The sequence below is a fragment of the Haplochromis burtoni genome, unplaced genomic scaffold (assembly GCF_018398535.1).
Source record: "Haplochromis burtoni strain Fernald_Lab_line unplaced genomic scaffold, NCSU_Asbu1 Contig_158, whole genome shotgun sequence".
NCBI classification, from domain to species: Eukaryota; Metazoa; Chordata; class Actinopteri; order Cichliformes; family Cichlidae; genus Haplochromis; species Haplochromis burtoni.
In genome coordinates, this window is record NW_024582519.1 from 797,102 (window position 1) to 812,489 (window position 15,388).

The following is a 15,388-nucleotide window of genomic DNA, read 5'->3' on the forward strand; positions in this document are numbered from 1 at the left end:
GGGGGGGGATTCCTTATTTAAATACAGCCTGGGTCTGAGGCAGGGCTTGGACTGCAGTAATTGTATGTGATAGACGTCCTGCCTTTAAAAGCCCCGAGGGACTGATTAGGTGAGAAAGCAGACTGTGGCTTAATTACAGCTGATAGCACCGTTGGTAAGCATCTCAGAATAGGCTGCATACATTGTCGATAAAGCAGATTAATGGGTAAGGGTGAGGGCTTTTGTGCAGCCCCTTTCGATAAAGTGACACAGTGGTGGGTCTTTATGTGCCGTGTGTTTTCACCATTTAAAAAAATTGAACGGACAATGGAATAATGGAGGCTTGTTGACCATTATCAGCAGCATAATATGACTGTTTTCTATAAACAGCCCTATGATAGACAGTGTAGCACACATTTTGTGAATTTGGCATCATCTTGTGGCTAATATTGGAAAATGCAATATCTGATTATCTGATTAGCTTCCAGCTACTATACCTGCAGTTGGGATTTTCTTGTCTGAGTTATTTCAGTTAGTTTTTTTTTTATTTGTTTTTATTTCAAAGTTATGTTTTCAGTTTAGTTTCCTTTAGTTTCAAGTGAAGGGTTTTTTTTTTTTTTAGATTATCTTTACTTTCATATTTTTATTAGAATTAAATTTCATCAAAATTCATTCAAATTCTATATATTTGATCTCATTTTATTATTAAGTCCAGTAAGTTTTTATTGCCAAAGACATGCAGCTTGTGGGGATAGGTTAATTGATAAATCCAAATTGCCACTAGGTGTGAATGTGAGTGTGAATGTGAGTGTGAATGGTTGTCTGTCCCTGTGTGTTGGCCCTGCGACAGACTGGCGACCTGTCCAGGGTGTACCCCGCCTCTCGCCCTATGACAGCTGGGATAGGCTCCAGCGCCCCCCGCGACCCTGAAAAGGATAAGCGGAAGCGAATGGATGGAAGTTTTTATTGCACTTAACTGAAATTTCGTGTCTGGTTCAAATTTTAGACTGTGTAGTTGTGAAGTTGTCTGCGCAGTCATGACCACTGCGGGCAGTAGATGGCGCTGTAGCAGCACTAGAAACTATCATGCTGTGTTCAAAGACATCACAATATTAATCCTTAGTGATAAATTCAACCCAAGTTTCGAGGTGTGTCATGGACTGTTAATTGTTTTAACTTCTTAGTTGAACATTTAGAAACAATGTTTAAGTCTTGGTTAGAAAGAAGAGCCTGTCTTGTGTCACCTGGGAGACTTGTGTAGCTGTGTGCGTGGCATAGACGGTATAGTTGTATAGACAGTGAACGCATCACAGCCAGCCTGTTGTCAGGCGAACCGCCGCTAACCTTACCACCCGCCTGCGGCTAAGTTAGACTGTATCCTGGGTCTGGCATCGCTTTCCCTACGACTGGAGAGTAAGACGAGCATCACCACTCTCTCACGGTAAATATTGCCCAACGCATCAGCTACTCGTACGAAACTTAAAGTAGGTTAGCGTGGTGTTGCTAGCTACCAGTCAGACGAATGACAATGACAACCTGTTGTCTGAACCGGGTCATTTGGGGGAATTTAGAAGCCGGTATGCTCCTTTACGTAATTAATATCAAAAGTGGCTCACTACCACTTCGCTAGCATCAACATGCACCGCTTTCAAAAAAGCCCCATTAAACTCCAAGAGTGCCTGTAAATAAACTGAATGACCACGTATGTCCGAACTTAGCATTAGCATCAGTGCTAGCCATTGTTTTGGCTGTAGGAGCGTGGGCTCTTCTCTCATACCCACTCGGCGCTTTTATTGTTGGATGTTAATTCGCATTTAGCGATGACCCACGATTAACTAATCATGTCTTGCACTGAGCAATAGATTACTCTGCTTGTAGCAGAGTACTTCCTCAGTGGCTTCAAAAACGTGGTCACTGCCACTGTCACTGTGACAGATGGCAGTGAAGTGCATCTGCAACATGAGTCCAACTCAGGAAGCAAAATCCATCAAATCCAAAGTTCAATATAAGTTAGAGGTGTTGGAATAACTTATTTGCGTGTAATATTCACGGGCATTTATTCATTGTGTCATAAAAGTGTTGGTTAAATTGTGTATTTTAGCACTAACATATATCAATTGAACACAATATACTCCATGTCCATAAAAACAACAACAACAACAACAACAACAACAAACATATTAATAATAATAAAGATTAGACTTAAAAATGTTCTTTTTCATAAAGGTTATATTTAGGGCTGGATCAGCTATCACTGCCGTATTCCTTAGTGATGCTGCAACAGGCCCAGACTGCTGTAGGACCTCATGTGATAAACTCAGCACTTCTTCTTCACTCACCTCTTTTCACTCCCCAAATTTTTATATAGTGCTTGTCCTTAAATTTGTGTGTTCTCTCTCCCATAGTGTACCTTTTGTCCTGTCTCCCTCAGACTGTCACAAAAGTGTTTGCTCATAGTTGCTTGATTGCTCCAATACTGTAGGGTCTTATCTTACAGTACCTTGAGCCAAACGTTATCGCTATGTAAATAAATCAGAATCGAAGTAATAATCTGCTCGTGTATGCGGAAGGGAGGACAAAAACAAGAAGCTGTTCTCAGTTTGATGCCGTTTAGTGCTTCAGAATAAGACTGGATCGTGTTGTAAAAAGTGCCCTCTTTCATTGAAAACAAAACAAAACAAAAAAACTGCATTAGATTAGCTTCTGCTTAATGAGCTGTAACCACACCAATGCACTAATAATTTAGCTTCTTAGTTTATTTTTTCATTTATACTTAAGGTAAACACGAATACAGACATGTTGCCTGCATCTTTCGGCTTTTCCTTTTAGTAGATGCCTTTGTCACACCCAACCCTCTGCACGTTCTCCTTCGCTACTTCATGAATCTACTCTGTGGCATTCCTGTTTTCTTGTTCCCGGGTAGCTCCATCTTTAACATAATTTTTCCCTCCTCTGCATATGTCCAAACCATCTCAGGCTTGCCTGTCTATCTCTGTCTCCAAACCGCTAAAACTCAGATGTACTGATGTGCTCATTGCTAATCTGGTCCATTCTGGTCACTCCCAATGAAAACCTTAACATCTTCAGCTCTGCCTTCTATCTTTTAATTATCGCCACTAAACCGTACATCATCGCAGGACTCACTGCATATTGTGAACCTTCCCTTTCACTCTTACTAATAAAAGCTATTTGAATTCTGAAATGTGATTATCTAAGTAAAACTTCATCACAGGGTTTGTTCTTGTACAAGGTGGTGGTTTTAATATAATGAAAGCTGTACTTCCTCCACCTCTGTTAACTTACACTCCAGAATAGTTTTGTGGTCCTCGGGTCTTCAGGATATTTCTCGCACTGTAGTAATCTGTGAACCTTAACCTGTTTATGTCCTAGAACATGTTTGGATATATCTGGGAGTATGTCTACACATCCTTCCTGAGATACTGGTTGAAATGGCTCATCAGACAAGTAACGGGGACATGTGAGCTGCAGAGAATATGCTCTGGACACAAGCCAGGGGCAGCCAGGACTACAAAAGCAGGTGCGTTAAATCACCCCAAATCTGCTCTACGTCTGCATCCTAGTACACATTTTCTCTGCAGTGTTAATGTGCTTCTTGTGTCCTCCTGCAGAGTACTCTCTTCAGTCATCAAAGAACAAGGTAAGAACCTTCTGCCACTGTTGGCTTTTCTTTCAGGCTTACCTTCAGTAGTTCTGAGCTAATTGTTTTATATTGTTAAAAGACAAACAGTGGGTCTGCACAAACATTAATTGGCAATGATCCTGATAATCTGTTCAGCTCCTCTGATTTCCTGTTGCAGCTCTTTAATGCTGGGGGTGTGTTTGAACTGATTTTGTTTTCATGTGGCTGAAATCAAATATCGTTGATGATCTTTGTATCAGATGTGCATTTTTTTAAAAAATATAGTTTAAATTTAGTTGTTAGTAGTTATTTGATATAGGCCATAATGGAAAAAAAGTTAATATATTAGGTGCCGATGTACAAACCGGTACAAAGAAAATCCAAGTGCTGTCAGCCAAAAGGCAAACAACATTTTAAATACATTTTGCAAGACAGTAATTGCTCTTTTTTTATTTTTAAAAGACTCACATTCTTAAAAGCTAAAGCAGAAATAGCTTTTATAGGCGTGCGTGTGTGTTTTTTAGGACTCTTTTCCAGTTTACGTTTCAGCACTGTCATAAATAAAATCTGTTATCTCATCACTTTTAGCACTGTCAGGCCAGTAAAAGATGTTAAGTGTCAAACATTTGAAAAAATATTGAATATTTGGAGACTAAGAATGTGTAGATATGTGTAATAAACTCCTCAGGACTGGAGCATTGTGGATTTTCAAGTAATCTGAAAGCTTTCCAAGCCCACAGATGTGGAAAGGAATCACACTTTCCTTCGCTATTGACCTCTTTATCTTTTATTGCGCAGTATATCCCCTGAGTTTAATCATTGCTTTATCTTTCACTACCCTAGCCAAGTTTAGGTGAACTGATTACACATGTCATGCTTGTGTATATGGCTTTGTAAGCATTTTCAGATCAATAGTCTGTCCAGGTGCAAGAAGAGATTAGCTGTGTCATCTTTTTCTTTTTCTGAGGTTGACTTTGAAAAAAACAGTTATTTTCACTGTGGTTGTAAATGACCTCAAAGCATTTGCGCCAGATTTCTGTCTGGTAGCTCTCTGTGTTATAACTTTACCATGCGCTCTTCCTCTGCAGGTTTTAAGAGGAGCGTTGGAAACCACTAAGGATAGCTTAGAGCAATGCGTGGATCAAATTATGAAAGTGAAGAACATCAAACCTGCAAAAGATCCCAAGTAAGGTTACTTTGCCTGTCAGCTGCAATTCTTTGATGTAAGAGTGATTTTTGAATGTGATTGAATTGATCTTCCGTTGCAGGTTCAAAGAGAGCCTCAACATCTGCCTGCTGCAGATAACAGGATATAGCAGCTTGTATATATCTGTAGAAGACTTGAGAAAGGAAGTCTTCAGCTCAGACAACCCTGAACACGAGGCCATGCTTTTGAAGGTATGGATTCCTGCTCCTAGAGCAATAGCAGTGAAGCTGTGTCCATATGCACAGGCTTTCTGCTAAGATGAGACTTGAACCAAGATTTGGAAACTAAGGAAAAATATGTTTTATTATTATTTCTGCACATTACTAAAAGTAGCATTTAGGATTTTTTTTTTTTTTAACATCGATTGACATAGTAAAGATAATACCACAGTCTAACATCACATCAGCATAGAAACACTGTAAGTTGTTGGATGGGAGTCTAAAATGCTGGCACAAGGTCATATTAGGAATCGTTGTACTTCCAAGTTATTGTAGTGGACGGATTTGATCGTGTGTGTGTGTGTGTGTGTGTGTGTGTTTAGCTTTGGGACCTTTTGATGCCAACAGTCAAGCTGGAGTCCAGGATAACCAAACAGTGGGGAGACATTGGATTCCAAGGGGAGGACCCCAAGACTGACTTCAGAGGGATGGGCCTGCTGGGGCTGATCAACCTCGTGTGAGTACAGTACCAGTGTAAAGGCCTTCAAACATCGAGTTCATTGCAAAAAAACAACAACACGAAATTCTGAATTTTTGGGGGATGTGAACTTGTCGTGTAACATTTATGTACACACCAAAAATGTTGCGATTTTACAAAAATATTTGCCAAAAAACCCCCACAGTCCTCTGTGTTTTTTCTAGGCCGTTCCAGAACGCTCCATTTCTCCTCTGTCTGACATTATTTGGTGGATTTACTCGTTTACTTAGAATCATCATCCTTCTATAAGGTCCACTTCTGGTTTTGGCCTCGCTTTATGTTGAAGAACTCTGTCATAGTTGAATCAAGAACTGCAACCTGCCCACTTTCTGAGACCACAAAGTTCTCAGAAAGGTTTTCACAGTTTATGCTCTTTTTCCAAGAAGACACTATTGGTCAGCACAAAACATGTGTACTTTTTTTTTTTTTTGCCCCAACCACTCTCTCTTTGATCAGTGTGTCCACAGCACACTAAAGTCCTGGTCTTTGCCTCTGTACCTATTGGCAAAGTCTAATCTGTGACGTTTCTGTTTTTTGGACAGTAAACAGAACGCCTGTTATGCAGGTCATATTTGTGCAATCTGTCTGATTATAGATGCATGAACTTTGACACACATCAGCTCTTATAGGTTTTGAAATGAAATTTGAGGATTCTTGGAAACATTTTTTCCCCCATCAGGTGCTTTTTGGCTGAATTTGCTGAATGTTTATATTTGGTAGGCTCTAATGATTAAACCGATCCACACACAAGAAGCGACAACGGTACTTATCCTAAGATTATATTCCACTCAAGTTTTGATGAGAAATACTTTTAATTACCTTACACAGATTATGAAAGGTGGTTGTAGATACAGCTCAAAGGGTACGTATAAGGTACACTGTTCCACTCCAAATGCATGGCTCAGTGTAACCCAACAGATAATTTTTAGGGTACAACAATAATTACTCACAAAACCTCACCAAGTAAGGTAGATGGGAGCCCCGGCAGAAACAAACAAAAGAAGGAGAGGGCTTTGAACCAACAAGATTCAGGCTTCACCTATAAAATAATATTTGAAACAAAGACTGAAAAGAAGGACTGTCAGTAACTCCCAACTCAGCAAAAAATAATTAAACAGTGCTAGAGATAGCGACTAAAGACAAAAGTGGTGCTGATGGAGTAGAGGTGGCTGTTTCACCACCTCTGACTTTAAATGCATGCAGGTTGGCTTCTACAGCCAGTCAGCTGTAGGAGGGGTTTAAAAGAAAAGAAGAGAACGTTAATGAGGATTATAAAAAGAAACACTGTCATAACACCTCCTCCTCCAAGTATTGAATAATGAGCCAGCAGAACCAGTATTCAACAGGACAAAGAGAGCATGACAGCATGTCAGACAGGCTTGACTTTGAGGCTGAAGGACTTTAAAGGCAACCCCCAACACGTCAGTCGCTCGTTTCATTTGTTCTTTCGACTGATGAGGACAAGAGGACACAAAATGACAAGCGATGTGTCAGATTATTAAAGCAGCACCAGTCAAACACACATTGACTTTATTTTTAAAAGCTGTAGGTCAGAATGATGTGACCTCAACATGTTTAATCATGCAGACTCTGTTTGACGTCATGTTTATTGGTTAACAAGAGACCGTAAATAAACTCTTAATTTGTTTGGCTCTTTGCAGTTTTTTCAGTGAAAACTACACAGCGGAGGCTCGGCAGGTGCTGTCTCATGCAAACCATCCTAAACTAGGGTAAGAGACCTTCGATTCATATACCTTCCACTGGTGTTTTGTGTCGCATGATGTAGACTTTATTCATCTTTTGAAATTACGTTTTCCGTATGCACAGTATGTCATTTCTACGGTGCACTTTATACTTTTTTGTTTTTTAAAGGTATTCCTATGCAATAGTTGGGATCAACTTGACAGAGATGGCTTACAGCCTGCTAAAGAGTGGCGCTTTGAAACCACATTTCTACAACGCAGTGCAGGGCACGCCTGAGCTGCAGCACTTTCATCAGCTGTACTGTGAGTAGTCGAATCACACTGCTGTTTGTTCTGTGCGTCTGATTATACACTCACCGGTGGCTTCATTAGGTGCAGTCTCAAGATTGCTAATCTTGGGTTGGACCCCTCTCTGGCTTCACAGCTGCTGTAATTCTTCATGGCAATGAAGTGCTGGAAACATTTCTCAGATTTTGGCCCATATTGACATGATGGCATCACACAGTTGTTGCAGATTTGTCAAAAATACGTCCATGATGCCACTGTGACTGTGATAGTGACTGTGGATTCTTGTGCAGTGACCTCAATGTCATGTGTAAGAAGCCACTTTGAGATGGTCTGAGCTTTGTGTCATAATGTGTTATCTGCTGGAAGCAGCCATCAGTAGATGGGAACGCTGTGATCATAATGGGGTGGACATGGTCAGGAATAATACTCAGGTAGGTTGTGGTGTTTGGATGATGCCCAGCTGGTACAAAGGAGCCAAGAAAATGTGCCAAGGAAATATTACACCACCTGCAGCAGCCTGAGGTGGGATCCAAACGTTCATGGTATTTATGCCAAGTTCTGAATGTTGCAGCAGAAATCGAGACTCATCAGATCAGGCGACATTTTCCAATCTTCTTCTGTTGTCCAATTTTGGTGACCCCTGAATATTTCCTCCCTTTTAAACTCAAAGATGGTTGTGTGGAAAAATCCCAGCAGATCAGCAGTTTCTGAAACAGACCAGTCCATCTGGCACTGCTATCCAGTTCACATTTAAAGTCACTTAAAAAGTCACTTAAGTCACAATTTGAACTTCAGTAGGCCATTTGGAGCATGTCTACATGCCTAATTGAGTTGCTGCCATGTGATCAGCCAATTAAATATGCAGTAATGAGCAGTTGAACAGGTGTATTTAAGGAAGTTGCCTGGTGAGTGTATACAAACAAAAACATTTTCTGATAGAAGGTAAATTTTTCAAAAATGTGTGTCTTTCCTCCTTACAGGCTATCTGGCGTATGAATTCGATAAGTTCTGGGTGGCAGAAGAACCCGAGAGCATCATGCAGTTCAACCAATACAGAGAAAAATTCCATAACATAGTCAGGACACACCTACAGGACCCTGATGTGTGTCTCACATTGACTGTCGGCTCCAAGAACTAAAAGCGTTTTTCACGATGTTACGATTGGTAGAAGGAGAAGCAGGAAAGTTCCTCATAAACGTAGCTGAGCATTAAAACCCTAAACGCAGACTGAATACTGTTCGGCCCCTCCAGACAAGATCCAGACCAATAAATCCTCTTGTGTTTGGTTTTGTGGTTCATTCATAACACACGTATCATTGTTGTAATGATATTTAAAGTTTCTCAAACTGAGCACAAATCCAACGCCCTGTACCTCAAAAACAACCATTCCAGAGGGCTTTCGATCACAAAGAGGACTGTAGAGAAAGTAACGGATCCGTCGTTTTGTGAGGCTTTAAGCACTTTGAGTGAGCAAGCAGCCAAATTGTTATATTTAAAGACAGGAAAGGACAGAAGTCCTGCTCAGGAATGTGAAGTTTATGTTAAGAGATAATGGCTAAAACTTGATGTGAGGAGTGATTTCCACTTTATTTTTCCTCTTGTGGTGCTGTCAGCTTAAAAGTCTTGCATGATTTAACGTGTCCCCACTGATGTCATTGATCTGTACTGTAAAATGTACTGTTAGTGATGTGGTACTCTAAACTATACTAAGCTCCTGTTTTCATAACGTTGTGTATCTTTAGACTGATGCTGAATTTTTATGACCTGATCTTTTTATGCCGTGGGTTTGCATTTGAGGAATGTATGTAACGACTCACATCTCACTCACTCCAAGTTAGTAAATGCAGATTTGTTTTGAAATGTTCTTCATATCCATGTGTTTAAAAGGCAAAAACAAACCACAACAGTTTGTGTAAAACAAGTCTAGTAAATTCAGGACCTGCATAAACACATCCTTTTATGCTTTATTATGGGTACCAGTCATTCAGTGTAAAGGCACACTGCTTTAAGCTAGCTAACATATAAAACTGACAGGTTTAGTCATACAGGGCTCAGTGCAAACTTGGCATGTTTCTGTAATATTCCCATCCATGACATCTGGAATGGGCTCACTGTGGCAAATTATAAATATAAAAGGAGACGGCTGTGTCTCCTCATGCACATAAAGTCAATACTTTTTCAGGAGGCGATCCTTTTTCAACAAAGGATTTCCGCCTTTCTCACCACAGGACAGTGGATTTGTTAAATAAGGTTAACACAAGAAATTATTGTTACTAGGGTTTCCTCATTCAGGTGCCAGTCCGGTTGTGGTTCAGGTATTACAGTCAAACTTTGAGGAATCTCAATTAACCACTTCGATCCTCTGCTTTGTGACCATCATGGCTCTTTTGATTTGTTCGAAGGAGACGAACATCACAATGTTCCACGATCCCAACCTCAGGAATGAGGGCACGAATCTACAAAATGGAAAAAGTGAAGAGTGAAAAAATGAAATTGTGTGTCATGCAATGCTGCAATTTTTTTGGATTGATACCGATACCAAGGCCAGTATTGCCGATACCAATACTTTTAACTTATGTCATGTTATTTAGAGGAGAGCATAGTAATGATTTATGAGATGAATCATCAATTTTTAATGACCACTGGATTACTTTACTCATTAATGAGTTAACACACCTCTCATTTCACCTTTTTTTTTTTTTTTAAAGGCGCTATAGAGTAGAAGAATCAGTCAACACAAAAACACTCAGACATTTTTCATATTGTATGCCTGAAGAATATTTTTCCTTTTATCCCAATTTAATTCAGTGGGCTCCAAACTGAACGTGAAGGATATAAAAGTATTGATATTTGGATCTCTTGAAGAGTTTGTCGTGGGCGGCGCAGGTGAAGAGGCTTACCCTTTGTAGAATGCGGTTGGCCCCTCTTTAGTTAACATGGTCCAGGCACAGTTAATGGCGCTCTTATACTGGCCCGGTGGTGAGTTCATGTATCTCGTCTTTACCACGTCTACCGGGGAGGCGATCACTGTGGTAACGAAGCCGGCGCCAAACGCAGACACAAAGTGGCACGGCAGATTGTCTGAGGACAGAGTTGGGGAAAAGATTACAATACAGTCTTTGTTCTCAGCTGTGCGACACAGAAAAACATGTCAGTGGATTTTGCAATCGTCTGAATGGGGCAATATAAGTTCTAGAGATAAATGCTAATATATTGCTATTGTACTCACTGCACCATAAAGAGAAAATACACTGTGTCCTGTACTGTAGGAGCCTGTTGTGCTGGTATCAGTTAAAGAGGTGAGAGGGTGTGTGGATTTTTTGCCCAATCAGCAGTCTCCCGGGGACTCTGTTTTTGTGAATGTGTGTGTGTGGGTTTGTGTAGCTCAGGCAAACAACCGTGAGCTGACCTCACCTGACAACAGCTTGTGTCTAAGGATGGCCTCCTTTATCAGGTCGTATGTAACCAGCTCTGTGCAGTTTACCAGGGCGTTTCTTGTGATGTTGGGTAATGTTCCTGAGGGAAACGGATACTTTAATCATTACTGATAAAGGATGTTATGGTTTGTCTTTTTTAAATAATGGGCAACACTCAAAGAATGTACCTTTCCAGAGCCCACGCAGGCCCTCGTGTTGGAAGATGTGTCTGTAAGCCTGCATGGTGCTGCTGTAGCGGCGGGCCACTCCGTCCAGATTCATCTGGGCTTGGAATCGAACCTTGACCACGTCGGTGGGCTGCGCAAAGGACACCGCCATGGCACCTGTGGTGCAGCCAGCCAGGATACGTACCAGTACACTAGGGTCTGGAGAGAAGGAAAGACTCAGTTATTTTAATAACAGGCTTGAGAACTTCTAATTTTAGTATCAGTTTTAACAATGAAGATAAGAAACGGATTCAACAACCCAGACTGTGAGAATCCTTTATCGCTTTCAAGAGAGAGATAACACTTTTCCTAAATCTTGTTTAACTTATCAGATTTGAAAAGCCTCTGTTCTGCGTAAATTATCTATTGCATGTTTGTCTGCAAGACATAGCCTTCCTTCACTCTCCCCACTTTTTTATTTTTAAAATGAAGCTTTCCTTCATCTGAATTCCTTATCTAAGGGAATATAAGGCCGACTGCATCTATCTGATAAACATCTTTTTGATTTTTGACAGCTGGATATTAAATCTCGAAATCACGACTGTCACCAGTAAGAACAATTATGAAGGTTTAACTTAACCAAAAAATAAATGAAAAGGCAACAACTTACTGTCTTTGCCACCGGTGTAGAAATTTTTAACGTTGTCATAGAGGCCGATTCTGACGGAGGCAAAGCACAGCTGTCTCTGCAGCCCAGCCACCAGACCATTATACAGAGACTTGGGCCCTTCTGTTCGGATCATGGTGCTGATGGTCCCAAACACCCCTCTGTAGCGGATGTCCCCCACTGCCTTCTTCTCTCCTTGAATCTGGGGTCACACATTGTCCTCAAAGTTAAAACCAGCTTTACAGAGCAGCAGCAGAAAGCTTAAGACCAAAGGGTTCAGTTTGACTGAAGGGTGCTGAAGTGGACAAAGTTGACTTCTTCGTCAATGAGGCAAACATCACGCTGTGTCCCACAGTAGGCTACAGCAAAGCAAGACCGGCTAAAGATCATATTGATAGCACAGTTAGTACCTGTAGTCTGACTTTGGCTGTGTCCAGAGGGAATGTGACCATGTCGGCTATACAGGCTGCTGCTCCAGCACTCGCCATCTTCACACCCAAAGGAGGAGGAACGTCTGAGGGTTTAAGTCCTACCATGTTTCCTACTGCTGGGACGACAGGTACGCATCCACGCACAGAAATACCAATTAAAACACAGAAAAAAAAAAAATCAGTGTAAGATTCTCTTCTAGAAAGCAACCACATAAACATTAACCTCTTGTACAAATCATTTGTCTGTTTAAATGAAAGGTTAATCAATAATCAAAGTGGACTGATGCTCAAGACATGAAACACACTTACGATTGTGGTCTGAAATTAAAATTTCCTTTTGATCCTCGGGTGGGTTTTTTGGTACCGAGCAGGATGCGATTGGTCAGATTAAAATCCACACCGGGCCCCACTCAGCAGGAAGGAAAGACTCATCATTTGCTGTGGTTTTATGTTTTCTGGCTGGCGTTTTTATGACATCCTCGGAGAGGCGTTACTGTGTACTCCTGTACACCTGGGTCAACTCAAAGTCCACAGACTGTCAGAAAGTCAATGTTCAAGTCACCTCACACAGAAAAACAACCATATAACGTCCCCGTTTTTTGGGTGTGTGAAACTGACGATTATTTCTATCCAAATTTCCACAGGTGTCATTAACTGATGACGATCTTTCTAAACGTTATGTTCATGCTTTCAAATATAGCCTGTGGAGTGTGCATTTTCTTTCATTTCACTTGGTAGAATTTGTTTATCAGCGGATTTTTCTTCTATCCAGGATCTGTAACAGACTTTAATATTGTCTCAAGAATTATTTAACTGTTCAGATGAACTGTGTGCCACAAGCAGCAGCGATAACAGATCGGTATCAGGGTTCACCAGAGGCTCGTCTCCCCTCTCAGCCAATGACAGCAAAAAGCTTGTGATCAAGAGCGTTCGGAGCTGACCGGCTAAATCAAGATCTGTTCCACAGACTTTATGGTCGAGCCTCACAGCAAATTACCCCTCTGTGCTATCAGCAGCATTGTTGCGTCATACAGTTTTTGCTCTGTTACCCCTCATTTATGATTTCTATTATCTGTCTCAGTCTAACAGCTTTTACATTTCATGTTAAAGATGTGCTTTTTTGGGCCGGGGGGCAGAAGTGGGAGTGTGGTGACGTCAGCTGGCGACTGAAGTTCACAGTGAAGCTGATAAGAACTTTACATCACACCATGTTTGGCCTCTCAGCAGTTTGCCAGCAGTTGCTCCTGTTCATTACATCACACATGGTGTATGTACGTAACAGTATGGAAAATGTAGATTCTTAGAAAAAGAGCAAAGACAAGAAAAACATTGAGAATTATTCCCACATAACGTTTACTAATGCTGTCCCATTCGACAGCCCTATGTTAAAACTATCGCCATTAAGTTTACTATCATCAGATCTCTTTTGTCATTAAATTATTTTTAGTTTTTAAACATTTTTTCTGCATATTGGTTTGAGCACACCACAAACTACCCTCTACAAGACTGAATAAATACCCCTGAAAAACTGTTTCAACTAAAGCTTAACAACCTTCATTAAATGCTAAACAACGATTCATTGCAGTGTTGTATTAAACTGCAATACTTATAGTTACACCGAGTATTTCCAGTTCAATTCAGCCCGTTTTTGTTTAAACGGTGAGGTTCAGAGAGCTTACAGATATATCTCTATATTTAGAGAGCTTATATCTGCATTTCATCATTACAGGAGGGACTGGAGCCTAACACAGGATACTCAGGGCAAGATGCAAGGTATACCCTGGACCAGGGGTGGGCAACTCCAGGCCTCGAGGGCCGGTGTCCCTGTAGGTTTTGTCCAAAAAGATGTGTCCTTGAACCAATACAGCTGATTTAAATGGCTAAATTAGCTCCTGCAGTTCTCCAGAGGCCTGCTAACGAACTAACCATGTGATTCAGGTGTGTTGACCCAAGGTGAGATCTAAAACCTGCAGGACACTGGCCCTCGGGGCCTGGAATTGCCCACCCCTGCCCTGGACAGTGTGACACAGGGCTATCACAGACTGATAGCAATTCAGTGAAGTTACAATCCCTGGTGAGCTTAACCCCACACATGTCTGTGAGGGGAAAACAGAGAACCCACAGAACATCTCCACACAGAGAAGCCCCAGGAACTTACTGCTGTGAGGCAACAGTGCTAACCGTGGCATGAAAAGGCATGAAATTGCAAAAAGTAATGGCAATGTAAAACGTACACTAATAATAAACACTGCAGATTAAAAAATGTTGGGTCGAGTTAGATAAATAGAACTGAATGGAGAAACTCAAGCCTTTTCTGTTCCTCCCTATATAAGATAATTATAAAGCACAGCTGAAATGCCCGAACATGTGTATACATACACTTATGATGGTGAACATTAGAGGGAGTGTAAGAAAATACAATTAAAATGTATTTGAAGAGCCTGAAGAAAACAAATTCTAATAGATTAATTATTTATAGCTCTATCATTTGTCTGAGAAGAGACAATCCTCACAATCAGCAGAAAGTCCTGCTGTAAATGAGCTCGGTGAGCTGTGATTGGTTAACCTAGGCCACAGCCCCACAGTGTGCGGTCCAGGAGGGAGAAAGAGACGAACTGTAACTGAGTAAAAGAGTACACATTCATGTACTCTTTCACCACAGACAATCAAAAACACTGAACAATCCAGCTGCACAGAGTAGTACAGTAATCTGTTACCAACAGTATTTCAGGAACTGCTGGACTACAGCGATTTTCCCCACACAGCCTAATTTTTGCAGATAAAAAAAAAAAAGAAAGAAAAGAAAATATTCAGCGAGCAGCAGTTCTCTGGTCAGAAATGCCAGACTTTACTGTGCTTCACAGTCACCAAAGTTCAGTTCAGCAGAGCAACTTTGGGATTAGGTGGAACAAAAGACTCAGATCATGGATCAGCTGTGTGATGCCATCATCTCAACATGGACCAAGATCTGTGAGGAATGTTTCCAGCACATTCTTGAATCTCTATCATGAAGAACTGAGGCAGCTCTAAAGACCAAAGGGGATCTAAACCGGTACTAGGATACCTAATAAAGTGTTCAGCGAGTGTATGACCAGCCCTTTGACGATGCAGTTGGTGTTCAGGATGGATTAATGGAGATCAGCATGTTAACCAATCTTCCACCAGATGGCAGTATCACTCCTTGTTTTCAGACT

At 41.0% G+C, this 15,388-nt stretch overlaps 2 protein-coding genes across 3 annotated transcripts; one reads left to right on the forward strand and one right to left on the reverse strand.

The window, feature by feature from the left end:
- The first annotated feature begins 1,259 nt into the window (after positions 1–1,259).
- Positions 1,260–9,377, forward strand: elmod2 (ELMO/CED-12 domain containing 2). Its single transcript, XM_005932340.3, has 9 exons — positions 1,260–1,420; positions 3,370–3,517; positions 3,609–3,637; positions 4,708–4,805; positions 4,888–5,017; positions 5,368–5,501; positions 7,184–7,252; positions 7,395–7,528; positions 8,494–9,377. The coding sequence occupies exons 2-9, from the start codon at positions 3,373–3,375 to the stop codon at positions 8,649–8,651; spliced, it is 897 nt and encodes a 298-aa protein (XP_005932402.1). The 5' UTR covers positions 1,260–1,420; positions 3,370–3,372; the 3' UTR covers positions 8,652–9,377.
- A 58-nt stretch (positions 9,378–9,435) lies between these two features.
- ucp1 (uncoupling protein 1) lies at positions 9,436–12,965 on the reverse strand. Of its 2 annotated transcripts, none has more exons than XM_005932339.2 (7): positions 12,504–12,965; positions 12,174–12,310; positions 11,767–11,965; positions 11,118–11,315; positions 10,928–11,029; positions 10,414–10,594; positions 9,436–9,969 (listed from the first exon to the last, which is right to left on the reverse strand). In XM_005932339.2, exons 2-7 carry the CDS (start codon positions 12,297–12,299, stop codon positions 9,855–9,857), a joined length of 921 nt encoding a protein of 306 aa, XP_005932401.1. In that variant the 5' UTR covers positions 12,300–12,310; positions 12,504–12,965; the 3' UTR covers positions 9,436–9,854. The 2 variants fall into 2 exon arrangements, with proteins under 2 accessions (XP_005932401.1, XP_005932400.1); XM_005932338.3 differs by having other exon boundaries at positions 12,174–12,307; positions 12,504–12,770.
- Positions 12,966–15,388: the final 2,423 nt, after the last annotated feature.